At 40.4% G+C, this 27427-nt stretch overlaps 2 protein-coding genes across 2 annotated transcripts in view; one reads left to right on the plus strand and one right to left on the minus strand.

Annotated features, from left to right (window-relative positions):
• CTNNA3 (catenin alpha 3) overlaps positions 1-27427 on the plus strand; it is a gene marked incomplete at its 3' end in the record, with an annotated part of 410569 nt that overhangs the window by 105178 nt on the left and 277964 nt on the right. The gene's annotated exons all lie outside the window — the stretch shown is intronic.
• The window catches only part of LRRTM3 (leucine rich repeat transmembrane neuronal 3), a 77631-nt gene continuing 50372 nt past the window's right edge, over positions 169-27427 (minus strand). Inside the window, exon 2 of the mRNA XM_083865926.1 lies at positions 169-650. Within this exon, the coding sequence (XP_083722052.1) occupies positions 441-650 (210 nt within the window). The 3' untranslated portion in view covers positions 169-440. The remainder of the gene's footprint in view (positions 651-27427) is intronic.

Consider the following 27427-nt stretch of genomic DNA (forward strand, 5'->3'; position numbering starts at 1 on the left):
ACAAAAGCAGTAACAAAATGATCCTTACAAAACAGAGTAACTTAATAACACAAGAAGTAACTTTTGTTAATTTGAAGCTTTAGAAACTGAAGCTTGTAAAGTAAGATGTAATTAAATTATGGTACTGTACATACCAGTTGTTCTTGGTAATTGAAATTTTACAATATGAAAAATACATTACATCTGTACAGTTTATACAGGTAGGTAGGATGAGTTTTGAAAAAGATTCACTTCAAGGGTCATACTCTGAAGTCAAAAAAATACTGCACAACTGAACTAATTACAAATTGTAGACTGGAAGCAATTAATCTTTGTGATTCGCTTTTAATTTGCACAGGGATCCTAGACTCCACGGAATTGTCTTCTCACTGGTGTCCACAGCGTTACAAAGGATTTGGTTGCAGCCTCGGCTACAGGAACCCCCTGAAGCCACCAGCCCCCTAAGGCAGCTGCTGGCTGTGCTCCTTGATCCGTGCCGACGTGGTGATGGTGCTCAGGTCCAGCTCAGGCTCCAGGCCCGTGTCCCCGGCCTCCTCCCGGCCGCCGGCCTCGTAGCCCTTGTGGGCCAGCAGCTCGTGGTGCACCCCGCAGTAGCTCAGTGTGGGCTGGTCGTAGGCCAGGAATGTCGACATATTCATGGACAGCGGGATCTAGGGCAGAAACCAAGGGGAAACCAGCCAGTTACCAAATGACGTGACCAAATGGAACTCGCCTGAATTGAAAAACCAGACTGTCTGCTCTCTGTGTCCCTCTGCCCACTCCTCCCCACCCAAACCTTGCTCTTCACCAGGAGGTTTGAACCCTGACCTCTACCACCTTGGGGCTGCATCTGTGCTTGAATGTGTTTGAGAAGATTAAGATGTGAGTCAAGTTAAATTATCTTTAGAATGTAATCAACTTCAGCTATAATCACTCGGTCAGGAAATACTGCAAATGGAATGTAAATGCTTTTCCAAGTGAGTGGTTTGAATTTTTCAGTGAGTGTCACACCTTTGATCTGCTTGGAAATAGAGATGAGAGGGTTCCTACTATTGAAGTGCCTGGGGAAGGAGACCTCAACCCTCCTGCCATTGTAACTAAACAGGGAACATTCCTATTTGCATCTCCTCTTTTGCAGCTTTCCTTCCTGTTTTCATTCTTTGTGGTATGTATCTCAATAAAATTTCTAGTTATGAAGAACATCCTGTTCTTTGAAATTAATAAGTAATCTAAAAATATCATGGGCAATTGTAATGGTTCTCATCTTTGACAGCAATTCTGGAGTAAAACCCACTGCAGTGTTTAATTACCAGCGATATGTGAGCTTCGTATTGTTTGGAGTTCAGGTTCAGATGAGCATGAGAATGCCCCAGCTTATCTTAGATTTACACTTCAGAAGCCTTAAAATTGCAGTTTCTATTCAAGGAAGCACCTGTTCTGCAAGCTGAATTTCATTGCAAAGTATTAAATTTCTGTGCAGTGAGGGGGAAGTTCCAGCAACCTTCCATCTTTTCAGTCAGGGAGTGTAAAGCTCTAGACTTACTTTACATAGAAAGTGCAGCTAAGAGTTTGTACTTACAAAACTGTATGGCAAACCAGAATTTTTTAGAAAATAATTCTGTTCAGTTATGAAAAGAATGTAGTCCAGTGTTTGGACTGTTAATTTTTTTTTTTTTAAATTTTTAGTTTTTTTAAATGCATTTCTATTTTGATCATCACTGGCAGTTGAAGAGTTATCACAGACTAAAAAGAAAGTGCGCTTTTTAAAAAAAAAAAAAAAAAAAAAAGGCAGATAATTTGGATCTGTTCTCTGTGTAGCAATTACAGGGATCTGCAGGAAATGGGTTATTTTCCCCAGCCCACAGAAATGTATTTACTTCTAAACAGATGTGAACTGGCTGGGGAGGGGAAAGGTTGTGGCTGCAGATGAATATCTTGGTACTCACCAAAGATGGGAAAGGTTCTTGCAAAGGCCTTACAGCATTTATTAAGCTTCTGCTGTTGTGCCTGTGCTCTTATCTGATTGCTTGACCTTGGCTGCGCTTTCATGAGACACAAAATTGGATTTTTTTCTGACTGTATTGTATTTAGAATTAGAGGCACTATTTTCAGCCTAAGCATGTTGGTATTTTGTTAAATTTCGTGGACATGGGGTGTTCAAACTTCTTGGGATGATTTCAAGACTCAGCCACAGAATCCTGAGAATGAAAACTTGGAAAATAAAGGCATAAGGGGACAGCCACCAGATCTGGAGTAGCTTGAGAATGTTATGATGGGAAATTATGATAGGGCAATGGAATATTTTCCATGAAGGTGACAGAAACAGAGCTGAAAAACAGATGAAAATGAGGGATGAAAATAAGTAATGGAAGGATGAAAATATGTAAACCACACTGAAACAGGAGAATAAAATGAGCCGAAGGATGGAAGCAATAGAAGTGATGGAGCTGTGGTGTGTCATTCTGAATATGTACAGAATTACAGTGTAGTGACAGTGTCAAATACAGAATAGGCATGGGAATGTGATATATCAGCATATGTTCAATATGTGAGAATTTAGTTTATTTCATATACAAATTTTGCAGTTGCCTTCAATTAAAAAATGGAGCAGGCCCTTGTAATACATACCAGGGAACTATACAGCTTTTATAGGCACAAACCAAAATGAAATACTTTATTTGTGGCCATGGGAAAATTCTTGTTATTTCAAATGAACCTCAAAACAGACCTGTGACTTCACCATCCATCAGTTTGTCTCTGTGCCTTTTTTTTTTTTTTTTTTTTCTTAAGGGGTCTTAGGACAGGGCTATAACGTTTTGTATCTACATTTACACTTCCTACCTCTGTATCCCTGTATGTAACAAGTCCTTTAATTTCTCTCTAGAATGCCCTAGAGGTGTCTGATAGCCAGTTATGAAAAGAAAATACCTAGCTGATTATCATCTTGTCTCTTTTCTTGCATTATCTGCTTCTTCAAGCACTTACTTAAAACTGCTGTGCCGTGAAACAAGGGAGATACTTAAACTTCTTTTAAAGGAACAGATAAATCTGTTACAGCCAATTTGTGACAGTCATGGATTTAGAGTTCAGATCCTTCTAGGTCCCCTACCATGAAGTAATTCAGCTGTGGGGGTAAAGTTACCAGAGGTTACTTTTTGTGGTAATTTGCATTTACTGTAAGGCAGTGAATGCCTCGGGTTGAATTGCTGTCCCTTGAAAGTGCTGAAAAAGATGGCTGCAGGGATCTCTAGTCACTCTTAAAGGCCTCTGTTTTCCTTCAAGCTTTTCAATTCTTAGGTGGCTCTTTCGTGTTTACATATTTCAACCTTTCCAAGTCCAAATTCTGAAGGCCTGGTAAAGGACTGTATTGTTGGATCAGCTGATGAGAACTTTAGCAGGAGACTCCTGAGGACAGGTATCAACTCAGCCTGTTTTCCTTGGCAGTGGCACAGAGGAGTTGAATGCACAGGGAAAGATTTTTTCAGGCTTTTTCCTGCTTCACTCAAACTCATTTTCTACTCAGTTCAGGCTGCAATTAAAAGCCTACCAAAAGTATAAGCTGCAAGAATAGCTTTCACTGAACAGCAAAATTGTTCTTCACACAAATGTTAATTAATGCCCTCTTGGTGAGGGAGAATTGTGTTTTCTCTTCAAAGGGCACGCCTGCTCAGATGTTGTATGAATTTTCAACACTGAGGAACTCTTGCTTTTTTTTCTGCTACACAGTTGTGGAATGTTTCATGTGTCCTGCTTGGCTTTGGCAATTTTTCTATTCTAACATGTTAGGGGCGTTAGGGGGGTTTACTTGGGCTCCCACAGAGTGAGAAACAATGCAGCTGAATCCAAGCAGGTGTTTGAGCCCAACCTTCACTGCTGCGTCAGACTAAATTGCACATTCCTGGCAGAGAAGGACCAGAGTGAGGATGCAAAGGGCAGATGAGGGACCTGAAATCCTTGTAAGTCTTTTAAACCATCACCTGAGTTACTCTCAAGGGGAGGACCCATTGTCTCTATGGCAGTATAAACAAAATAACCTCTTACTGAAGTAGTTGCTGTGTCCAAACTTCATTTGTGTCATTGGCTGAATGCCCTGGGCTTATACTGACAGTACAAAAAATCTTTACTAAGTGCATGATTAGAATTATAGTCCACCTGTAACAGTAATCTTTCCTGTTCAACATGACTTTGTAATAATTTATAATGCAGCACGTTCCCTGGGAAAGGGAGGATGGCATTAAAAAAAGATAAAAGACACCCTGATGAGCGAAGACCAGAACTTCTGAAGCTTTGCTTTGAATGTTAGATGCTTGAACAGTAAATTGCTATTTTCTGAGGGTTGGAAGAGTGCAGAGAGCATTCAACCACTGATAGGTTCCATGGGAAAACCAGGCTATTTTTTTTTTTTGTTATGCCAATGTAGATTTGATATCTTAAAGTAGAAGGAATTAAAAAAAAAAATTCAGCAATTTGCACATACTAATTTTGACAGTCACTTTTACCAGTTTTTGAAATTCCAGAATGAACAGCTGCTAACAGATGCTAAGCCCTTTCTTCTTTATTTTAAGAAGATGATAAGGAAAAGGAGAAAGCAGAAGGAAAAGCTTTTGTACTTCACTGATTCAGTTCACTGGAGTTCAGGCTAAGACATAATGAGCCATGGTTTCCTAGTTGCTGGACATTTTGTCTTGCATGTTGTTAATTTTCCTAAAAATTTGAACAGGTGATATTTACTTAAGATCTTTCCTTCCTGCAAAGAGTGTGACATTTATAAGATGATGAGAACAACTTGTGTCTTGATTAGCTCTAATTGCATGCTTGACTTGGAAAGGAGTATGTATTACATTTTTTCAGACACTTCTGCTTGCTTAATAATGTTAGAAAAATGAACAAGTTATAAATACTCTTCTGCCTGACAAAGTAAATTTCTCTTTTTTTTTTTTTTTTTTTTTTTTTTTTTTTTTTTTTTTTTTTTTTTAATTTGTATGTGTGGATTCCTTTTGTTGTGTGGGTTTTTATTTGTTGTTTGGTTTGGTTTTATTTTATTTTTAATTCAAACAACCTGAAGGTTTGGATTTTTGTTTCTTTTTAATAGCAGTTCTTCAGGTTCTAATGTAGTAAAGTGAATTAAGAAAGTAGGTATGAGAATGTGTGACTAAATAAAAATTAATCCATTTAGTTCCTTGAAATACAGTTCATAATATTTAATAGAGGTGTACATTATCCTAAATTAGCTCTCAAATGTTATTACAATTAGATCTGTATCTAACTGAGCACTAACCTTTTTAGGCATCTCATTTGTTTTTAATTTGTATGCAAAACTTGGTGTTTATTAGATAGGCTCTGAAGGCATAATTACTGAGGTATCATTTAAAAACAGCAGCGCTGAATTTTGTGGAACTAAAAGTGAATCAACACAGATAAAGCTTTTGCTTTAGATGCTGGATAAATCATAGACTCAAAGTATTTTCTAGCCAGATTTTGTTGCATGTAGGAAAAGGGAGCTGTCTTTTGTCTTAGGAAGGTTTGTTGCAGCTTAGAAAACCTGAGCATCCTACTGTATCTTAGTTATAATTCTCTATTTAGCAATCAATAGATTATCCTAAAATATGAGGGACTTAAATGAATAAAGCAGGTAATGAAAGAAGAGGTACAAGATGATAATCTGATAGGTATTTTCTTTTACACATTAAAAAAGACACCTTTGAAAAGTAAATTTGTAGGGATGTCTCAGAGAATGTGTGTTTAAGCCACACATGCAGGTAAGGTGTGTATATTGTACATGCACACTTGGTAAGTTGTGTGGACAAGCCCTGGAAGAGGTCAGTGCACCCCCTTCCCTTCTCCTTGGAAAGTTCTGGAATGCTAAGAAGAAAACCAATGGAATTATTTGGATTTACATCATAAATTTGTTTTGTGGTTAGGGGAGGTCTGTTTCCCTTAAATCAAAACCTCTTGTATCACAGAGTAGAATAAACAGTGAATTAAAGTTGTTCTAAACTTATCCAGGCCAGGTTAGTTGAGCATCATGGTGCCTTGTTCAGCTAAAGAGGCTGGGGCCTGGTTGAGCAGCAAGTCTTCCACAAACCCGAGGGCACACTTTGTGTTCTGGAGAACGAGATCTGTGCATGCTAGTCAGGGGGATTTCTCATAATGAGAAGAACACACTGAAGGCTGCCAGGTGCAATATCCAATCATTTACAACACCCACTGCAGTTATCTTCACAGATTTTTATTAATTGTTCCTGATTTTGTTGGTAGATGAACTTTTTGGGCCATTGGTGGGCTCTAAGTGGATTTTTTTGTATTCCTCAGAGGATGGGTTCACATACCTTGGGTAGGCTTCTGTAGAGTGCGTTTAATATGATCTTATTTTCGTCTCTAATTATTTTAATGTAATAGGCAATTTTCATATCCCCTAAGTACTGTAACAGGCAATCTCATTACTTTTCATCAGGCTTGTTTACAGAGAAATAAAACAGCAGCAGAATAAACAACACTGAATGAACCAGGAGTTGAAGTATTAGCTACTCTGAGTGCTCAAAACCACAACTCAAACTCCACAGATCATGAGTTTACCTTAAGAAAAGGAAGATATTTTTATTGATACAATCTTTAGCTGATTCTTTACTTTTCATTGTGTGAACAGTTGGAAAATTTTATATCAATTGTGTATCTAGTTGTGAAGGCTAAGTTCTAAATTTAGCGAAAGCTGAAGTAATTAAAACCCCGTAAGAGGAGGTTTGGAAAATACTAAGGAACTTGATAGAGTGATGATGTCAACATCTTCCTTTTTACACTTTGCCCTTTTTCTCTCTTACCTTCCAAATCTTAACCTTTCTTACTTGCTTTGTTTTATAGTTTTCCCTCTATTTCTGTCTTAGGGAGGAAGAATCCTTCTTATTACTGACCATATTAATAATTTGTGTAAGCTCTCCATTTTCCAGTTATATTGATGTTGGCTACCATTAGTCTATTATCTCATTCACCTTTGCTTTTCTTTGCAGTTTATGCTGTCTCTTTGGCTGCTTCTCAATGAGATGCCCTAATGCTCTCTTCCCTTAAATGCTATATCCCAAAATAGGCTTTCAGATACACGAGAGTTTGGTGGTGCTGAGACAAACAGTGAAACCACACTCTGTGGTTCTGAATTGTGAGTATTAGTTGTCAGCCCTTGAAACAGTTCTGCTGCTGCATGGACTGTGATGGTGGTTCCAGGCTGTCCAAAGGCTGATCCTGCCAAGTGCTGCTGGAGCTGTGGCTCATCTAATGGAATGAGCTGGTGGAAAGTGCATATGTTTGGATAAAGTGAGCTTCCCTGGGATATTGTAAGCCAGGGCCACAAGATTTATAGATCTGAGGGGAAGAGGGACTTGTATTGTGTCTGAGAACAAGGAGGAGGCCTTATTTACTCTGTTAGCTTGATTTCCCCAAAATTTAGTGTGTAGAAACTGAGTTCAAGACAAACTATGTGTTTTATTTGTTTTCTGTATTATAGATAACTTGAGATTAAAATAGGGTGCCAATTAAAAAACTCACAAAAATTAACCAAAAGCTGATGTTTTCAATGCTTTTCTCCTGATATTTCTGGAGGACAGATTTTCCTGTCACAGCTGCAGCTGACAGAATCCTGTCCACAATGTTCTGGTAGCTGAAGCCACAACACTGCCTCAGCAGAGGTGTGCTGCCAGAGTCCTTCCTGCAGATGCAGCTATGCTTAATTCTAATAGCTCGGTGTGTGTCAGGCAGGATGTTCTTCAGCTGGTGCTGAAGTCACATCATTCTGCTGCTATTCCAGCACTCCCAGCTAGCTGCCAGGGAATTTGAGGCATTCAGTGGTCAGTGATACAGCATCAGGGATATTCCCATGTAAATTTCAAGTCCAGGTTAGGAAGTGTGTAAGAAGGGTTTAAAACCACAAACAGTAACCCCCCAATCCCTCGGTTCCCCTTCTCTGGTGCCTCTGTGCCCTGCTGCCTTTTGTGGTGCTGTGCTGAGCCAAAGCACACCTCGAGCTCTCTGGTGTGTGCAGATCATTTTAAGGCACAACATCAAAGTGCCTCTTTGGGCACAGCAAACTGCTTACGAACAATGAGGATATCAATCACGAGCTTTCAGTCCCAAGTGTGTTGCAATAGAAATTCCTCTTTACATTTCAAACTGTTTGTTTCTGTGGAGTGGTGTTGCTTTGTGCACAGTGTTCTCAAATTATTTAAAAATCTAACATTTACAGCCCGCATCAGCTTAAAATATGAGTAATATTACTCCAGTGACTAATCCAGGCATACCTGTCAGAGATGGAAAGCATATACTGAGACTGCTTTAATCCATTTGCTGATTTTTATGGTCTCAAAGTCCCTTGAAGCGCCTGACTCAAATCCAAACGTGCCCCACATGCTGAGTTTTGCATGTAAATCTTTAAATTAGTTGAAGGATACAGACTGATTCCCTTGGGATTTAATAATTTGCTGAAACAAAAATGGTTTGTTTATTGCAGGAAGTGTTTTCTGTTTGAAGTCTATTTTGCACTATGTAATGCAGCTGTTCTCTTTGAAATTGTAATACATGCTGCACAGAATTCCAGGTTTTCTTCTTGCATCCTTCCTTCCTTTGTTCTGTGAGGTGGGTTTGTGTTGCTCAAAGAGGAGTGGATGATAATCTCTTCAAAGAATAATTAAAATAGGCAAAAAACCAATTCTCTGTACAGCTACCATTGCACTTTGGTTGAATAACTGGCATATTGATATTTTCTAATGGTTGGAAAAAGAGCATTTTCATATATCTTTTAAAAACTCTTTGGATGATGCCAAAATGCTACTGCAGTTTTGGCAGAGGCTCTCCTGGCATCCTCATTCTTTGTTAGTGGTAGGAGAAATGATATGTTCACCCCAAGAGAAGATTAACTTCCTAATGGATATTGGGAGAAATGACTCAAAACACAGAATAATTTAACCCAAAACTTTCTAACTAAAAATTAAAAAAAAAAAAAAAAAAAAAAAAAAAAAAAAAAAAAAAAAAGAGAGAGAGAAGAATATATCTAAAAGAAAAGTGAAATTTACATTTAATGTTTAAATAAAGTACTGCTTTATCAGGCTCAGTTCTTGGACATTATCATGAAATGAGCAGTGTTTGTGTTGTTTATTTCTGCAGAATAGTATAATTTCATAAAACTCTTCTGAGTGAAGTATTTCCAATTACATTACTGAATAGACTCTGTGTAATTATTTAAGTAAATTAAAGAAAGATGTTGGTTAAAAATTGAATGATATTACAACAGAAGACTAATACCAGACACAGCTTGAAAAGCAAGAGCAGGGCTTAATATAATTTATAAATTTCATGGATATGGAGCATGGGATATATTGATCATTCAGTTCTCAGTAAAGTTTTTAATAAGGTTACTGTATATATCTTACTGATAAAAAATTGTTATTTTCTGATATGACAAAAGTAATAATAGATTGTTTCTTTTCTTTAACCATCACATCCTGAACATACATTGCTCGATATTTATGCTAATGAAAAAAAAATTAACTTACTTCCCTCTTTGAGTGGCCTTCATATTATATTGTATCACTGTGTAATTCTTGAGGGAAAAAGCTCTGTTACATTCCCAAGCAGTATATCAGTATATGCTGGATTTTTTAATTCTAAGATGTATTACTGTTTGCACTTGTTATAATATTTCCATCATGCATATTAGTTGTAGTGCTGCTATGACATTTGTGTGGCACTCAGGCTGGTTGTTTGTGTATTGAATTGTCCAAAACGAAGCAATTCTTTGGTTTCGGACTACACATTTTTCAAGACAGGAAAGCATTACTTGGCCAATTTAATATTAACTCCTCTAAAATCCAGGCCAGACAATCCAAACATGAAGTGACAGTTTGTTGATAGCCGGGCTGTCCTTTCCACTCTTAAATGCTGCACGAATTAGTTACTTTGGCAGAGTTTCAGGGAAACGATAGTAAACAAGGGGGCATAGGCAGTACACTATGTCAGAGGTGTGCAGGCAGGGGGGCAAGGCTGAGCAGAGTGGTTCGCAAGGAAAAATCCGGGTGGGTTGTAGAAAGCCCTTGTGTTGTTTGGAGATGAATTGGGGCTGCTCGCTGCTGTGCTGCCCTGCTGCAGAGGTTTGGCTGTGCTGGGTCAGCCCAGCACAGTGCTGTGAGGCTGCTGGCCCTTCACAGCTCCCTCTGCACGGCTCCCTCTGCACAGCTCTCCCTGCACAGCTCCCCTTGCACAGCTCCTCCTGCACGGCTCCCTCTGCACAGCTGCCTCTGCACAGCTCCCTCTGCACAGCTCCCTCTGCACAGTTCCCCCTGCACAGTTCCCCCTGCACAGCTCCTCCTGCACAGATCCCTCTGCAGAGCTCTCACTGCAGAGCTCCCCCTGCACAGCTGCCTCTGCACAGCTCTCCCTGCACAGCTCTCCATGCACAGCTCCCTCTGTATCGGGGCTGCCCCAGCACTGACAGGAGAATCCTCTCTGCCTCTCTAGGCTGCCCCAACTCTTCATGGCCTTTTTGGCAAGGGGATCTTAAAGCCCCATCCTGCTCACTGCTCGGTGCCAATGGTGTTCCTTTCAGATTTGTACAGATAAAGTTCATTTCTCTTTCATTAAATCCTCAGGCAGTGAGGGAAAGGCAGGCTGGTTGGGATATTTCTTTAGAGCCAGTCCCTTTGATCTTCACTAGAACCCATACAAATGTTTATTTTCTCACTTCAGTTGCAGAGAGAGCAATCTGTTGCCCTTGCTGCATGGCAGTTTTGGGTCAGCATGTTTCCTTCTGGTCAAAATGGGCTTGTGTTTGCTGAAAGAAGCTGCTTACAGTATTTTTGGTATTGTGATTAGGCAGAGGATGGTTGTCTTCATGCAGCCTGAGATGTTAAACACTATTTAACCCCCGCTCTATGTGTAGCAAGAACCCACAGGACATTGGGGATCACACAAAATGGGTGTGGAACAGCACTGCCACGGTGCTTCTAGCAGGTCTGGTCTGGAGAAGTAGAATGGAGTCTGAATACTTCTGAAACAAATGATAGTAGTACAGACAGTGTAGTAAATACATTTGGTTTATGTAATTCTGTAGGGAAACTTCCACAGATTTTACAAGACAGGATGTGTTTCTGTTCAGAGGGCTTATTTGCTCTTTGAACAAGGGAGGAAATTCTGTGGAAAACATAACAAACTTGGAGGGCTCAAGAGCTAGGCCCAACTGTGTGCAGGGAAAAAGGAAGTGCAGGTGCATTGGATGTTCTTTGGTGTGTCTGGCCTGGGTTGGGATTTCCTGCCTGCAGGTGCAAGATGGGGAAAAGTGTGCTGCTAATAAAGAATTTCCCTCTGTGTTTGCAAAGGATAAGATTATGTGTGAGCCACCCGTGTTAATGGATCTGTGAATGGTAAAGGTAATAAAATAGTTCTGCTTTGCAAAATGAGGAGAAATTTACACTCTGAGGCCTCATGCTCCACCTTCACTAGCTCTAGGCAGATCCTGATGATGAAACGTGAACTTCCACTTAGATGGAAATTCAAGAATCTGAGAGATCTTGGTGTGAATTAGAATGAAAAAAAAATTAAGGACTTTTGACATTTTTGATTTATTTTCATTTTGAACTAGAATATTTTGTTCTAACTGGTTTTTGTCACATGCTGTCTTAGTAACTAAACCTTCAACAATATGGATTATCAAAATTGATTTTTGAAATGTTGATTAAAGCTGTAATGTGGCAATAGTGTATTAAAATCATAATGAGAACATTGTAGTCTAATCCAAATGTTCCAGACTTTTTAGTGAGATATTGTGTATATATTTTTCTTTTTCTTTTTAAAATTAATTTCCCTAATTGCAATTTTCTGTTGAAAAAAATCTGTCCATGTGTTTTTGACCAATTCTGAGTAACTTGAGAATAATTTCAAGGATTGGTTCCTTTGCTCCATGCCATTAGCAGGATTGTAGTCACAAAGTACCATCACATCTCATCTGAGACTTTAAACACAGACAAAATAGGTAATCCAGTAACAATAGATGGAGTTACAGTGCCAGTGCAATACTTGGTGGCTGTTACTAATTAAATGACTTAATTAAGTTGTCAGGACAGAATGTAGACAATCCCTGTGTCAGTAGTTTGTTATCATCTGGCTTCTTGGGCAGATCAGTGTCTGGTGTGTGTCATGGATCAGGATGTGGCGTGGACCCCTTTTTTTCCCTATCAATTTCCCTGGGCATTTCTGCATTCTCTCTGAATATAGCAGACAGAAAACAGGTGCAGACTCTTGACTTGTCCCATTTGTAGGGCTCTGATGGCACCTGTAGAGCGTCAGGAGTTTCAAGGCAAAAGTGGCTCTGAGTAGTGTGACCATGCAGTCATAAATTCTGTTTCAATATTTGGTAGCCATAAAGCACCAAGAGATAGAAGGTGTCACTGGTGAGGAATGCTGCTCTCTGCACAGGGCTGCTGGCAGAGGAGCAGTGGCAGCCTGCTCACACATTGCTGGACTGGCCTTCCCAGCTGCAGTGGCTTCTGTTAGTGCGGGAAGAGCTGGATTTCTCTGTTTGGTGGTCACCATAGAGTGCTCCTGTGGTTCTGCAGTCCTGGGATCCCTTCTGAAAGGTTGTTTTCCAGCAGGGGCTGCTGGCATGCATCTGGGCTGTTCCCTGGGACTGGGCTGCATGTCCCCAGTGCTGTGACACACAGGAAGGGCAGGCAGGTGCAGCCTGCAGCACTGGCTCCAGGGGCTGGACAGATCTGCCCAAGGGCCAGCACAGCTGCTGCCTGAGCCAAGGGCTTTCTTTGGAAACACAGAGAAATGTATGATTCCACAGAGAATCTGTGCCTCTCACAAACCCCTCTCTGAAGCCATTTGCTTTGAAAACCTTTGTGTAAAACTTTGACTACAAGAATTTGCATGAGAATGACTAAAGTAAAATTCATTTTTAGTACTGCATTTCAAGATCTGATTTTGTGTGATTTAATAGGCACAACAGGTGGGGTGAAAAATCTGACCAAATTTCATAATCAGATGTCAAACAGAGGCCACATCTGATTTACAAACCTATTTAATAGTTTACTATTACTTCTAATACTTTTAAGTATTTAGGCAGAAGTTCTTTAGGAGGATTCTAGAATAAGAGAAGTATTTGATAGAATTTCATGTGACAGAGATGTTTTCTGCCTTTTTAAAGAATAGTTTGCTATTTATCATTTTGTTCCTTTTGGTAATGTGCTTTGCACATTGAAAATAGATGAACAGAGAACTATTCAGCTGAGCTACCCAAAGATGCAGGTGGCTGGTGCAGAAATCTGCCAGTCTCAAATTTATATTGGAAAATTCCCCATGAAAGACTTTTACCCCAAAGCTGGTGAAATTAACTGGAATGGCTCACGTTTGTTTTCTAGCAATGGATTTTACAGTTGTACAGAAAAAAAATTCTCCAAGCTCATGAACATTAGCAACACATCTTTTAACTCCTATTTGGTTTTACAAGCACAAGGGTTTATAAAAGGGAAGCCAATGAAGATTTCAGTGCTGCTCACTTCTCCCTATTATGCACTGAGCCTGTGGCACTGCTCCTGAGTCAGACAGCTGCCTTTGTTCACCCAGGAGTTTATTAGAACACTGTGCCTCTGCGGGGGCTTTGTGCTCCAGCCACAGAGCCTGGGCCTCACTTGGAATTTGCCTTCCACAAAGTTTTTGATTGTATCTGCACTCTGCATCTGGCATTGATAGGAAATGGGCCTGGGGAAGGCCAAGAGCTGCCCAGAAAAGATTGTTTTTTCCTAGGATTATTTGAGGACTTGGTGGAAACGTGGGATTTGGCAGTGTGTTGGAAGAGAAAGGTGATAAAATAATTATTTAAGTGTCACGATTTAGGAAAGATACAGCCAAATTACTGATTGTTGAAGCACTTACTTCACTTCTATGAATTTCTGTAGTAAGCGAAGGCTGGCTAGAGAAGGAGGCTACTTTAAAGCAAATTGTGTAGATTGATTAATGCTGCAGTGATAGCCCCAGAAAATGTTCTTGCTTCATGGTCAGCACAAAGCAGTCCTTTGTAGTTTTCCTGCCAGTTAAGCTCGTACCTTGCATTTTCTTTGGCATTGTTTTTACCATTCCCTAAGGTGTCAAAGACAGCCAAAGGTCATGTCTGAAGATGGTGTTCCTGGCAGTCCAGTGGAGTGCACAGGTTAGGATCTGGATATCTGAGAAGGAAGGAAGCTATCTATGCTATCCCTGTCTCTGCAAAGGAAGTCACTCTTGTGTCCTGCAGAGCAGCGAATGGGCTCTGGAGGAGTTCCTGTCCTGCTCCCTGTGGTGTGGAGCTGCTGCCTCAGCTCCCACTGCTCACACAAGGGCTGTGTGCCAGGCTGGCACTGCCTCTGCTCAGGGCTGGATTTACTTTCTCTCTTCCTACAGTGCACATTGTCTTTCACATTTCAGAGTTTAAAGAGAGTTTGAAGTTGACTTTTGTAGGAATAATAACTGATGGTTTAAAAGGAAGTAAAATTATGAAGAAAGTTGTATTCAGAGTTAACCCTTAGCTTGATGTTACTGAGAAAAGGGATGAGGAGAATTATCTTAATGAACTACTCCAGAGATAAGGTGGCAACTTGAGAAGAGTGCAGCAAGGAAAGGAGGAATAATTAATTTAAGCTTGGATTGTATCTGTAAGATAAACCACTTAGCATCATAGATAGCCAGCTTTTTGAGTACGTGCCATCATTCACTTTCTGGAGTAAATGTAAAAATTGCAGTAGAGCTTTTCAAAACACTCTAATAAATTCATTTTCTGAGAAGTAGTTATGTGCTTTGAATAAATAACACACTCTGTCTTTTTTGTTTGCTTGTTTAAAAAGAAAAGCTTTAAAGAGCAAAAATGAGGAGAGTAAAAGTTGTTTGCCATTCAGAGAAGCTAATGCAATCTCTTGGGCTGATGATTTGCGTTGAATTGTTGATAAGTTCATTTCTTCTTCATTAACAAATTATCTTTTATTCTTTAAAAGCAATACATACAGCCTAATGGATTTTCAGTTTCAGTTTTCTTATTTTCTCGTTTTTATTCAATTAGTATGTGATGCTTTCACAAATATTGTTTGACTCAAAGAAAGTGAGGACAGACAAACAAACAAATAAATCCCAAAAGCATTCTAGGCTCAACCCTTAATCAACCTGTCCTTTCTGTTCCTTTCCACTCCTGGGGAGATTCGAACAACATGTGCTGCTGCTTTGTGTTACCTCTTGTCTTCCCTTCAGCAATTAGAGTCTCTGGGCTGTAGGATTTTTACTGGCCTGAGCAGCCAGCCCGTAATTTGTGCTGCATTATCTGTGCCTCCTGCACTGACACTGGAGTGCTGCCCCCAACTCTGAGGGCATTACTGACACCCACAGCCCAGGAGTGAAACCCCTGTACAGAGAGCTCAGGGCGAGGGCAGGGGAGCCTTTAGCTCCTGCAGCTTGTTTGGATACATTAAGGAAGGTCAGGAAATTGCAGCTCAGCCAAAAGATAAGCATGATGATATTGCTGGGACAAGAGTTCCACTGAAAAGCAACACAAGTGCACGTGTTGTAAGAAGGTATAAAAGGCTGAGCTTGTCTGAGTGTCCGATTGGAGGAAACTAATGAGTGAGAGCAGGAGTGCTTGGGAGCCCCAATGCTCAGCATCAGAGCTGTGGGGATCTTTGCTCCAGTGTTGTTCCCCTAGGCCAGGGCTCCTTTTTAATCTGCCTGTTGTGCTGGGATTGTAACCCACTGAGTTCTGTGTGCTTTCTCATTCCTGTGTCTCCTTTAGCTGGGGTAGCTCAGCCCTGCTGCTGATATAGCTGTGTGTTGGTGTCTGTCTGGGCATCCCTCTTTACATGTGGGGGTCAGCTCAGCACTTACTCCTGGGAGCTCTGTTGTATGGATATGGTAGAATGAGGATTGGCAGTCTTTATCTATTTTCATTTTATTCTGTCATCAGAAATGTGCTAGTTCAGTGGATTTTCTAACATTTAAAATACATTCAACAAATGTGTTTTATACTGATTTTATGGAATCTTCTACTTTGATGGATAGAACTGTATGCCCTTTTAAATTTTTTATTTTTCTTCAGTGTTGGAGAATAATGAATACTTCTCAGCTTCATCTCTAGATGTTTTTCCTCAATCAGAGCCAACTCTAACATGATGGAACAGGTGGTTGCTTAAACAGCAAATTGTTTCACATAAAGCCCTGGCCAGGACATAGCTTTTTTTAATTAAAGAGCTCACAGTGCCTCTGCCAGCCATCTTTTGCCTTGCTCAGCATTGCACCATTGCTTTGGACAGAGCGTGCAACAGTAAAACAAAGCATGTCTCCAATGTTAACCCTGTTTCATCCGGGTGTCCCAAACTTTTCTTGTCTGTATTGTGATGTTAAGGTGCCGTAAGTCTGGATGGGACCTGCTTTTCCTTTTTTTCCTACATTTCTTTTGATGATACCAATCTCTTCTTGTTTCAGGGAGAAAAACCCCAACAAGAAAATGGTTCCACCTTTCCATTGCAAAACACTGTCACTCAGGGACTTCAAAGCCAGGGCATGAAGTGCTTGGCTTGCATGTTACTGAAACACCAAGAGAAGAGGGGCTGAGAGGGCCACAAAGAGAGAGGCTCTTTATGCTGTCCCCCTTACCTCATGTCCTGATTCAAACACTGCCCATGGCTGGCAGGGAAGGGAAGTGGTCATCTGCAGGGGCGAGTGGTCCAGTGTGCACATAAAATCCACTTTTTCCCCCTCATTAATTTAGGACGTATTCAGAACCTCTAGGATACTTCCTCTTGGCAATTACTTGTCAAACCAGCCAGCCTAGTGGCTAATTTTTAGGAAGTTTTTGACCTCTAAGCCATAATTGAGCTCCTGGATACTGACTGATAGAGTTAGTATCAGTTTTCAGTGAAACAGGTAGACTCCATCACCTGAGCAGACAGTGCTCCAGTGTCCATGTGACAGCCCTGTTAATCATGAAGATGTCATAGCTACAGGCTCTGGAAACCACTTGGTCTGTAGGTTATATTGAAATCTCTAGTTTTGGCTCTTTCATAGTTGCAGAAGTATTTGCTACAAGTCTAAGGTAGATGTGCCAAGAGGCACAACTGGCAGGATGAGGTCCTAGTTTTCAGATTTGAAGAATGTAATATATTTCAGGTATTTGAGGTGACCCACTTAAAAAATGCTGTACTACTATTACCATATGTAGATGTGATAAATATAAAAGAAGTCCGATACATTTATATTATGCAATAGCATCTCTGATTTTCTGGGTAAAGTACTTTTCTCATGTACCAGTTAATAGGGTATGCAAAGAGGTTTTTTACCAGATGTCTGAAAAGGGATCCCAAAGTGCTTTGTTCACAGCAAATCTAATGTTGATTGTCACCAAAGGGGGAATTGGGTCCTCCAGGCGGGTTCAGCCTTTGTAGCCTCAACTAAGGAAGTGGCAGCTTGTTGACAGATAAATCTGACTGAGCAACAGAAATTCCATTTCATTTATGTTACCTTCTTTTCTTCTTCTTTGTTTTTTTTTAAAGTGAAAATATTTTTGCAGAAAGATTTTAGCATAACAGTTTTCCTGTTGCACTTTTTTTTTGTTTTTTGGCTGAAGCTTAAACAGTTGCTTGTGTTGTCTGTAGTATACAAAAGTAGACTTTGGATTGAAAAGACTGTTTCAACTAGAGAATTATAGACATATTTATTCCTAATGTTATTGGCTGCTTATTGCTAAATTATCTTGTTGAAAGTATAGGACAGGGATCTTTAAACTAGTCACTATAAAACATTCCTTTATTCTTTTGATTGCTAGTATCTTACCAATTTCATAGATATTTCCCCTTTTTTGTGGAACCTACTTAAATGTGATACATTGCTATATCGCTGTTCAAATACATGGTAAGAATTGAAGGTTGATGTCTTGTCTCTATTGTATCTGATCTGTTACTGGCCTTTAAAGATATTATGGATACTTTGATCAAATGTTATTTTCAACTGACCCTTGAATTAACAGTGAGAGACTGACAGATACATTCACTCTAATTGAGAAAGATACTGTTAGTCCTTGGATATTCTCACAAATCCAGGCTTTGGATCAGCACTTATTTATTATAAATCAGAGAGGATTTACTAAATCAAGATTGAAGAGTATTGGAAAAATATATAATGTGGTGTCCTCTCAGATCTCCCAATTAATAGTGACATCGGGGCTCACCACATGATAGTGGGGTGTCAAGTACAAAACCTCAGTTTGATACATGGCACTGGGTTATTGTCAGGGAATTTTTAAAAGCCAAGGTTAGGTTGTACACTGGCTGACATTTCTAACATCCCTGCACAGCTGCATCTGACTCTTAGCTGCAAGTTACAGCTCATCAGGAGTGTGGTGAGTTACACTGGGCTTTGGTGTGTGTAACAGCCCTGCCTGTGAAGTCATTGCTAATCGATGGTGATGATGTTACAAAAACATCTGCTCCTGGCATAACTAATGTCACTTTTCATCAAGATCAGCACTTTAAGCTGAATCAGACACTAATTAATATAGGAATTGGCCCAGTTGTGAATAACTTTTCCTCTGGAAAAGTCCATTTGGCCAGGACAGCAGTTATAATGGAGATTTCAAACCTGTCTAGGTGAAAGGTCCTTATGCTTTTTCTGATTTTCAAGGAAATCCTTTGTGTTTCTGGACCTGTGTCTCAGTTCTTTTGAGGTCTGCTGTTTTTCCGTGTGGGGAGCGAAACACACATCTCTCTAATCCCGCCCCTGAAGAAGTACTGTGCTGTTATACTCTTCCATGGCAATTCTTTAAGTCTCTCCATTGTGCATATGTGTATTTTAATTCTTCACTTCAATACACACATACAATATGACAGACTTCTAGTTGCTTTGGGAACTTTAATTTCCAATTTTCTTATTTGCTTTTAAAATCAAAGTGTTTTGTTAATACCTGTTTTTTCTGATAAGCTGAGTGTATTTTATTCTCAGCCCAGAGCTAGGTCTGGTTAAAGCAATTTCCACAGCAGCTGCAGAAAAATGCATGGTAAGTAAATTAGCTTTTATTATTATCACAGTGGTGCTTCTTTTCTATTTGATTTTTACATGTTCTTGTGTGAATTCTCAAACTTAAGTGTATTAAAATGGGAGAGAGATGATTTCAAAGTTGCCTGCATGAACATTTCCTGTGAGATGCCTCTGTGCTCCTGAGCTGCACACAAGAACAGCAGAGCACAGGGTGTGCAGGGGGCCTGCTCCACAGGCCCACCAGTTGTGGGACATACCTAACTTGGGAACTCTGCCCAGGGTTGTGCCACAACACCACAATGTCCTGGTGCTTCAGGCTGCTTGTGGCACTTGTGGTACACAGGGTCAGCATCACGATTTTCTACCAGAGAAACCAGGGAAGCTATAAACACTGTGGAAGAAATGTGTGGAAGAATGCCTATTTTGTATATTTTATAGTGTGTTTAGAAGCAGGGATTTGATGTGTTTGTAACATTGTTTGTAATCTTTCTAGTCACTGTGTAGACCTAAATTGAAAAAACAGTGATATAATGGGTACTGTACATAGACCTGTTCACATGTACTAATTTGGCTGAGGTGCTGCAGGATAACCTGGCAGTGAAAGAGAGTATGGTAGGGAATGTGAACTGGATGTTGAACTTACTGTGTGCTGAAATGCAGGTGAGGGCACGGGGGAAGCTTTGTAGATACTGAGCTGTGTGGTTTCACTCTCAGGTCAGGAGAACAGCAAATGAAGGCCTCAGAAACCTCCCCTAGGTGTGTGGGTCTTAAGGCAGCACCTTTGTGGAGCTGAGGATTAAAATTGCAGGAGGAGACTGTGGGTGTGTTGTAGGACAGGACTGGACTTTAGATTGGCAGCTGGGAGAGGTGATTTGCAAGGATGGGGTGCCTGGTTCTGCCCTGATGCGGGACTGGTCAGCTATGCCCCATGGCGGGGGGAAACAACTGGGTGAGGGGCAATTCAGCACAAAGTCTGTCTGGGCCCCATCAGCATGCTGATACAAGAAAGATGTGGCACTTGGGGTACTTCAGCACCAGGGCATGTCTTGGAATTGTTTTACTCTGGCCAGCACTGGTGAGGCCTTGGCTGAAGAGGAATAACGTCCACTATTGAGCTGTGTCATTAAAGCTACAAAATAATCAGAGATTTACTGAAGGACAGCATTGGGAGAAATTGGAATCTAGAAGTGATGATTTAGAAGAATGATTTGGATTCTACAGTCAAGACAGCATGAAGCAACATGTGATAAACATCTTCAGATATATACAGTTCTGCTGCAGAGAGGAGAAGGTCTGTTCTCCATTGTAGTGGTGGGTAAAACAAGAAGCAGACCTTAAATAGGATTAAATTGGATTAAACGTCTCCTGTTAGGGATAATTAAGTACTGTAATAGCTGCCAGAGGAAATAGAGAAGTATACTTCACAGGAAGCAAGCCAGAAACAGATTAGCCAGACTTCTGTCAAGAATGCATTGTGGCCATTGCTGCTGGGGCAAGTGATGGAAAAGCCGATCTCCCCAACTCCTCTCAGCCCCACTCTATAATACCAGTTTTCAAAGGCACTTTGAATTGGAACTAAACAACTTCCCTTATGTGTTTCTCAAGTCTGATTTGGATTAAACATTTTCTTTGTAAGCTTCTAGATAGAAGGCTTGTTGTTGTTGAATTTAGCATTGGCATTCCATGTCCTCTGCTCCTCAACTCTCCAAAAAAGAAAAAAACACCCACTTTTTAGTCTTGAAAAGTTCCTAGCTTAGTAAGTTATATTGATTGTTCCCAGAATTAGAAGGTATAGATCAAAGAAATGCACTTTTGAGTGAAGATAGTCTGTCCTTGTAAGAGAAACAGAGCAACAAGTAGGTTAAAAGAGAATTTGAAGATCGCTGTTTTGTGTGGGATAAGAGACATTCTTGCCAAAGTCCCATCTGTTCAGTTTTTCTTTAGCTGTTTTCTTCTCACCTCTCTGTTGTGCTTGCACTCTAAAAGGAGACATTACTGTCTGACTGAAGTGCTGAAGTCATGCAGTTGTCTCTCCAAATGCAGGGATCACAAAGAGCAACTGAGTTTTCATTTTCAGAAACGGAGAGGTTTCAGTGGTGGTAAAATCACCAGGAATATTCTGATTCAGGTAAGCCTGAGAAACTGTCTTCAGCAGATGGGAGGCAAGTAAAGGAAGGATTATGCTGTTTTGGACAGAGATAACAACCCCATTCCCCAGGGTTTTTGCACCTGACTGTGAAACTGAGTTATTCAGGACTCTTAGCAAAGTCTGTCTGCTAGTGTGTGTTTTAATCACACCTGTGGTGTTTCTCTTTGAGTTAAACTGTGAAAAATTAGAGTTCCACCTCCGCAGAACTTAGGGAAAAAGATGAGCCTGAAAACTGAGGTCTGAATCCTCTGTTGCCAACATGTAGCTTGGAGTGCATGGCACAGCTCTGTCAGAAGGAAACCCTGGGTAGCCTGGAGCCTGGGAATGTCTTCAGAGGCTGAGTGTCTGAGAGGTGGCACCTGGAGCAAGCTTGGAACACTGGAAATTCAGCATTGGCACCTGAACCCAGCACCCTTATGTGTGGCCCTGAGGAACATTTCTGTGTATTGGTTGTTGGTGGCTCACAGGAGCAGTGGGAGAATATTGCCTCTTGAGAGAGGCGCTTCTAGTGGAAGAGGTTATTTCTCTTTTATCTTGAACTGGTTTGGATGAGGGATATTTTGCTCAGAATAGATGTCTGCCATTTCTGTGTGCTCTCTGTAGAAGTTTTAATAGAGTTTCTCTCTTCCCCTATCCTGAAGAGAGAGGATGAAAGTAGCAGTAATTGGAAGAGACAGTCACATAGGATGGACAGCACAGGGGCTTTCATGTTTGAATTACAAAGGATTTGGGCTAGATGGAATCTTTTCTTCCACGTCAAGCCACTAAGAATGCTATATATCACAGTTTATTTCTGGGAGAGTGTGTTAATGGATTTAATTATTCTCCTACTTTCAGTATCATAAATCAAAACTGATCTAGATGGGTTTATACCAATAGCACAGTAGATGTAAAAGGAAATCAGGGGGTTAATCTGATTATATATTTCATTGGGGCTTAATAAATTCACCACAATTTCAAAGTAACTTTTAGGTAATTTGCAGAACTAAATGTGTACCTCTAGGGCACTGATTTGTTCCTTGGAAGCTGAGCATCTCCTGGCTGGTGCATCTTTCAGAAACCTCAGTTCCTGCACTGTTATCATCTCCAGTTGTCTCAATGTGCTGCAGTACTGGGGCAGAAGCAGTGTGGAAGAGTCTAGAGCTGGTACAGGCTGCTTCCTTAAGGACAAATTCAGGAAGGATTAAAAAGTTCTCACTGTCAGATTTATTTGTAAAGAAAATTATTCTGTTGCTGGGGGATGTCTGTAATTGCATATAAAGCAGTGGGGAGTGCTTGTAATTGCTGTCTATTCTGTGTACTTTCTCCTGAGAGCTCAGGTCCATACAATTGTGAAAATTCAGTTTGATATTCAGGAGCTGTTAATTGGCCTCAAGATTTATCTTCATCTCTCTGTAACAGTTGTGCCCAGGCTTTTAGAGAGCCAAGTTATTGGCAAAGGTAGTGGGGTTTTATTGGGAAAGATTTATTGGTTTTTTGTAATCCAGCTAATGAAATGAAGCAGATTCATGGTTTTGGCCTCATCAGTGTGACTAAATGGCATGGTGTGGAGGGTACAGCCTGTGTGCTGCACAGTTACCTTGAACTGCCTCTCCAGGCACAAGACTTAGGAAGTTCCCATCTCTGTTTCTCTTATCAGCAACACTCTGAACTGAAACGGTGGCAACCTGATAGCAGTCCTGGAGGATACCACACTGGGGGCTTAAAAGCTGTTTTGGGAAAAGGGGCCTGCTTTCCTGGGCTCAGATTGCTAGGGCAAGCAGCAGCAGCTTCACATAGTTTAACACTAACAGTACCAAAATGTTGGAGCAGTTTGTGTAGGGCAGATGAGGATTTTCTGTCGAGGGGGCACCTTCTAGATGTGCCAGAGGGCTGAGGAACAGTCAGCTGTGTCCTCAGGCTGAGGGCACACCAGGTGACTGACAGTAAAAGGAGGGGTTTGGCCAACCTGGCCTACCACAAAAACAAACTGGGGCTTGTAGTAGGATTGCAGATGTGTCAAAAGACAGCCCTGGAGGTATATTGCCTACTACTGTCCCCCTGTGCAGCAGCATTTCCATCTCCATGGGACTGGAGTGGGTTCTGCCGTGGCTGGCTGTGCCCACCCAGGGGGTGGGGCAGGTTCCAGCTCTGCCCTCAGACAGAGTTCAGTCAAGGGGTCCAGCTCTTGTCTCCAGGAGCTTCCTCCCACCATTGCCTGCCCAAGTCTCTGGCATGTAAGTACTTATAACAAGGCAGTTTATTTCTGAAGCAGGTGATTTTCCTGCAAGATCTCAGGGAGAACTAAACTGATTGCTGTACGAAACTTGGGAGATACCTTTTCACTTTCTCATATATGACAAGAATGGAGATATTTAAAATGTTGAAATCATCTTTACTGGAGCAGAGACTACCAAAAGCTCTGTGAATGAATACTTCACTAACTCTAAACTCTATAACTTTCCTAGGGAAGCTGATCATACTTGACAAGGGAAATAGGATTCCACAGGAGGTTATATGAAATTATGAGATGCTGCAAATGGAAATATACTTTCTTAGGCAGAGGAGAGAGAACAACTTCTCCGTAATTGACTTGCAGATAAAATTGAATTTAAAGGGTCCAGCAAGCTCGTTTGAAGTTCAAAGAAGCTGGTGCATAAATTTGGCCTGCCTGGAGTTACTGCATCTTTACACATAGAGCTTGATCAAAAGAAAAGCAGAAATGGAGTAGTTCCAGAAATCCAGATTGATTAAGTCAATCTTTCTTGCCCAATGATGGAATTCAGAAAAATATCATTTGGTCTTCTCTAAAGTATTATCCTCTTGGATCAAAGGATTTATCTTCCAGCCTTTCTATACTAATCGTACAGTGAAAAAAATGAACTTGTACAGCAAAAAGATTATGCTCTTTATGATCTGTTCAAGTTAGCAGTTCATGGAGGCTGCTGTCCTGCAGAGTAAGCTACAGAAATGCTAAATCAGTAAAAATATTACTTAATAGCTTACATTTGCCTTTGTGACCAGCTTGGGGAATGAAATAGTGAAATGTAGTGTGTAAAAGTCTCCCTGTTTCATATTATGATTTATTATTTTTTCTGTGAAATGGAGGGCTATTATTTGTGGAACCTCTGGATGATCCTGCCAGCAGGAAGAGCTCAGGAACAACACAGTGTTTGTGGGCTGAAATCTGAGGACCCAAGGCTGTGAGTTCTTGGGGAGGTACACAGGACAGGAATAGATGCTTTTAATTAGCTAGTCTGGGTAGAGGCAAATGCCCTGGTATTCTTCTTAGAATATATTGTTTCTGAAGCCTTCATTCAAGGAATCAAGGCTTGAAAGTATAATTTAGGCTCTGGAGTCGGACAGGGTTGGATGAAGATTGATGAGGATAGACTAAATCTTTGGAACTTTAACATGGCAATTCCTGTTCTGTGATCCTGATAATTTCAGTCTTTTAAATCTAACAGAATCCAATTTAGGAGAAATAGATACAAATGTTTTCCATGTATGTATTTCCATCTATGCCATATATACTGGAAGTGCAAACAAGGAAATGAGAAAATGTCCTATTTAATGAATTGTGATCTGCTAGACACAGAGTAATTTTGGAGCTTAACTGCCTGAGAGAGGTCTCTGCAGGCCTGCTAATGTAGCAGTGGGAAACTAATTGCAGTGTTAGAGCCTGCCCTGCTTTATACACGCTGAGCTTCCTTTTGACTATGCTGGTATTCAGAGTATTGCAGTACCTCAGAAATACCCTTCAACAGTAGTTAAAATAAATATAAGGAAATACATTTAGGTGAGGTGGTTTTAGTGTAAAGAGTCATTCCTCCTTTCCCAGCAAGGTTTTGTGCAGTTCTAAAGGCCTGGAGAGCCTCTGAGGAAGCCGATTTTATGGAATGTGGGAAGTGTCGTAATTCATTTTAGGTACGTGTCTAATACTCCTACGTGCCTAGTACCTTAAAAGCTGGCCTCTCTTGGAGGTGCCACAACTCTTTCATTCTGTTGGGCTGTTAAAAATAATACCAATCTGTTCAGTCACTGACAGCAGGTTTTTTATTGTGTGGGGATTTGGGATGATGAAAGTCATGGGAGAAGGTGACCTTGATGCAGGTATAAGTGCAGCACTTCTTGACACAATGCAGAAGAGAACAGCACTTGTGTTAACTTAATTATGTTGTTAAATGCACTAGGGCTGAATTACTTGAAACAAATTAAACAAGTGACGTTCTTATTTCATAAAATGCATTTAATCTCATGCATGGCTGTGTTTATGATAGAGTCACAGCAATACAGTAAATTAAATGTGAATAGAAGTCAAACCAGTATCTTCATAAACAGATGTTTTGTATTTGAGGTAGAAATAAGATAAATCTAAAGTCATTCAGGACAAGAAGATTGATGTCTCATGCATTTACCAAAAAAGATCAATTTGTGATTTTGCATAGTTAACATTTGTTCTCTTCAGTCTGAGGCACACAGGAGGCTGGTCATTATGTCATGGAGTAAAACTACACTTATCAGAATTTGCAATGGAATGTTGCAAAGAAATGAGCAGAGGTGATGGTATAATCAATGTCAGGGCTGCTGCTACTTATTTAGTATGGGTCTTGACATTTTTGGCCACTTGTAGGAGTACAGTTTTTCAGTGGTGGTAATTAGAACACCTGATGTATGAATAAGTTGTAAATGTATGAAATTGCTACCTGTCAGTACATTTTTTTTTACTGTGCTTACTGAAATCTCCCCTTAACCTTTTCTCAGCATTTCTAGCTAATTATGGGAACAGCTGGAAAACCAAGTTTTGAGTTACATTAGTATTGTTGATAGCCCCACTCCTTCCCTCCTCCCCTCCTTTCTTTTTTTTCCCCTAATGTTTTGGCCAAAAAAGGGAGGTAGATTCAAATTTTATTTTTCAAATAATTTTAAGAAATTTTTGTTACTTTTTGTGGTGAATAAGCTGTTTGGATGGAAAAATAATTTTGCTCTGCTCCTTAATAACCCTGGTGCAGAAATATACTCTTATAATATTGTAAAACTTTATGTGCCCATTCACATGTGGGTGGAATTTGTAATTCAATAGTTTATCTAATGATTGCGTTCCATTTTCTAGTGACAGTTTTCATTAAGACTCCATTTATTCAGAGAAAAGCTAATCTAATAAGAGTTGCCTTGAGTTAAGGGATTTATCACTGTCCTTTTTTAATATTTTCCATATTCTGAATTATGTATTATTCAGGCATAACAGAGAAGTTTGTGCTTCTTTAAATGATGCCACATTTTTTCCAGTTGTTTAATGTGTATTACTTGGAGAATGTGCAGTAGGTATATGAAAAATCACTTTTTTTAGTTACCGAGGTAAGATTGAAATGACTGTAAAAAAGAGAAAGAAAGGGGAAGAGATAGTCAAAACTATAGTCACAAATTTAATTTGAAATTCAAATGGACTTGCATAAGTTTACCTTCTGCATGGTATTTTAATTTTTTTTTTCGTTTCAGTGTTAAAAGGAAGGTTTACATGAGGGGGGATGGGTTTTTCCAAGTTATTGGCTTAAACACACCATGGAATTTTTTTTTTATTATAAACTTACTATTTAGCATAACTTTTTTATTTTACGTCCCATCTAACACAGTAACTGCTCAGTAAATTCTGAGGTAAAATCTAATCAACCCATATAAAAGAAATTGTGAGACGGGAACCATCTGAATACAGGAGCGACAGGCCCAGCAAATCTTAATTTTCCTGCATTTTGTACTGCAGCATAATGGAGAGAGTCGATTTGAGCCCCATAATTTGGAAATGGTTGTTTTTTGAGAGGCTCAAGGTGTGTGTGGCTGTGGCTGCTGCTCCTGACAGAGTCTGTGCTGTGCTGGGCCTGCCCCTGCTGCTGGTTTTGGGGAGCTGGTCCTCAGGAGAGGCTGTGCCCCTGCTTCTGCTCTGCTGTAAATTCTCTCAGCCCCAGGAACCCCTCGGGGCTGGGGCTCTCCAGGGACTGGGGACAGAGCCCGGCCCCTCCTTTGTTCCTGCACATGGAGGCAGAGGCAGCTGGAGATGAATGAGGTTAGAGACAAAGCCAGCTGCCGTGGCAGCACGGCCAATCACACAGCACAGCTGGCCCTGGTGCTCACACAATAGTCCTGGTGCTTCCAGGAACATCACTTTCCTGCCTAAAAACATTTGATTTTCCTCTCTTCTAATAAAGCCCTCACTCGTGTCATACATATTTCATAAAACTACAGCTGCAAGCTCATGGCTGTGAATTTATGTCCTGAGTATGTGCACATATAAGCACACAG

Source organism: Zosterops lateralis (assembly GCF_965231275.1).
Source record: "Zosterops lateralis genome assembly, chromosome: 8".
Lineage (NCBI taxonomy): Eukaryota > Metazoa > Chordata > Aves > Passeriformes > Zosteropidae > Zosterops > Zosterops lateralis.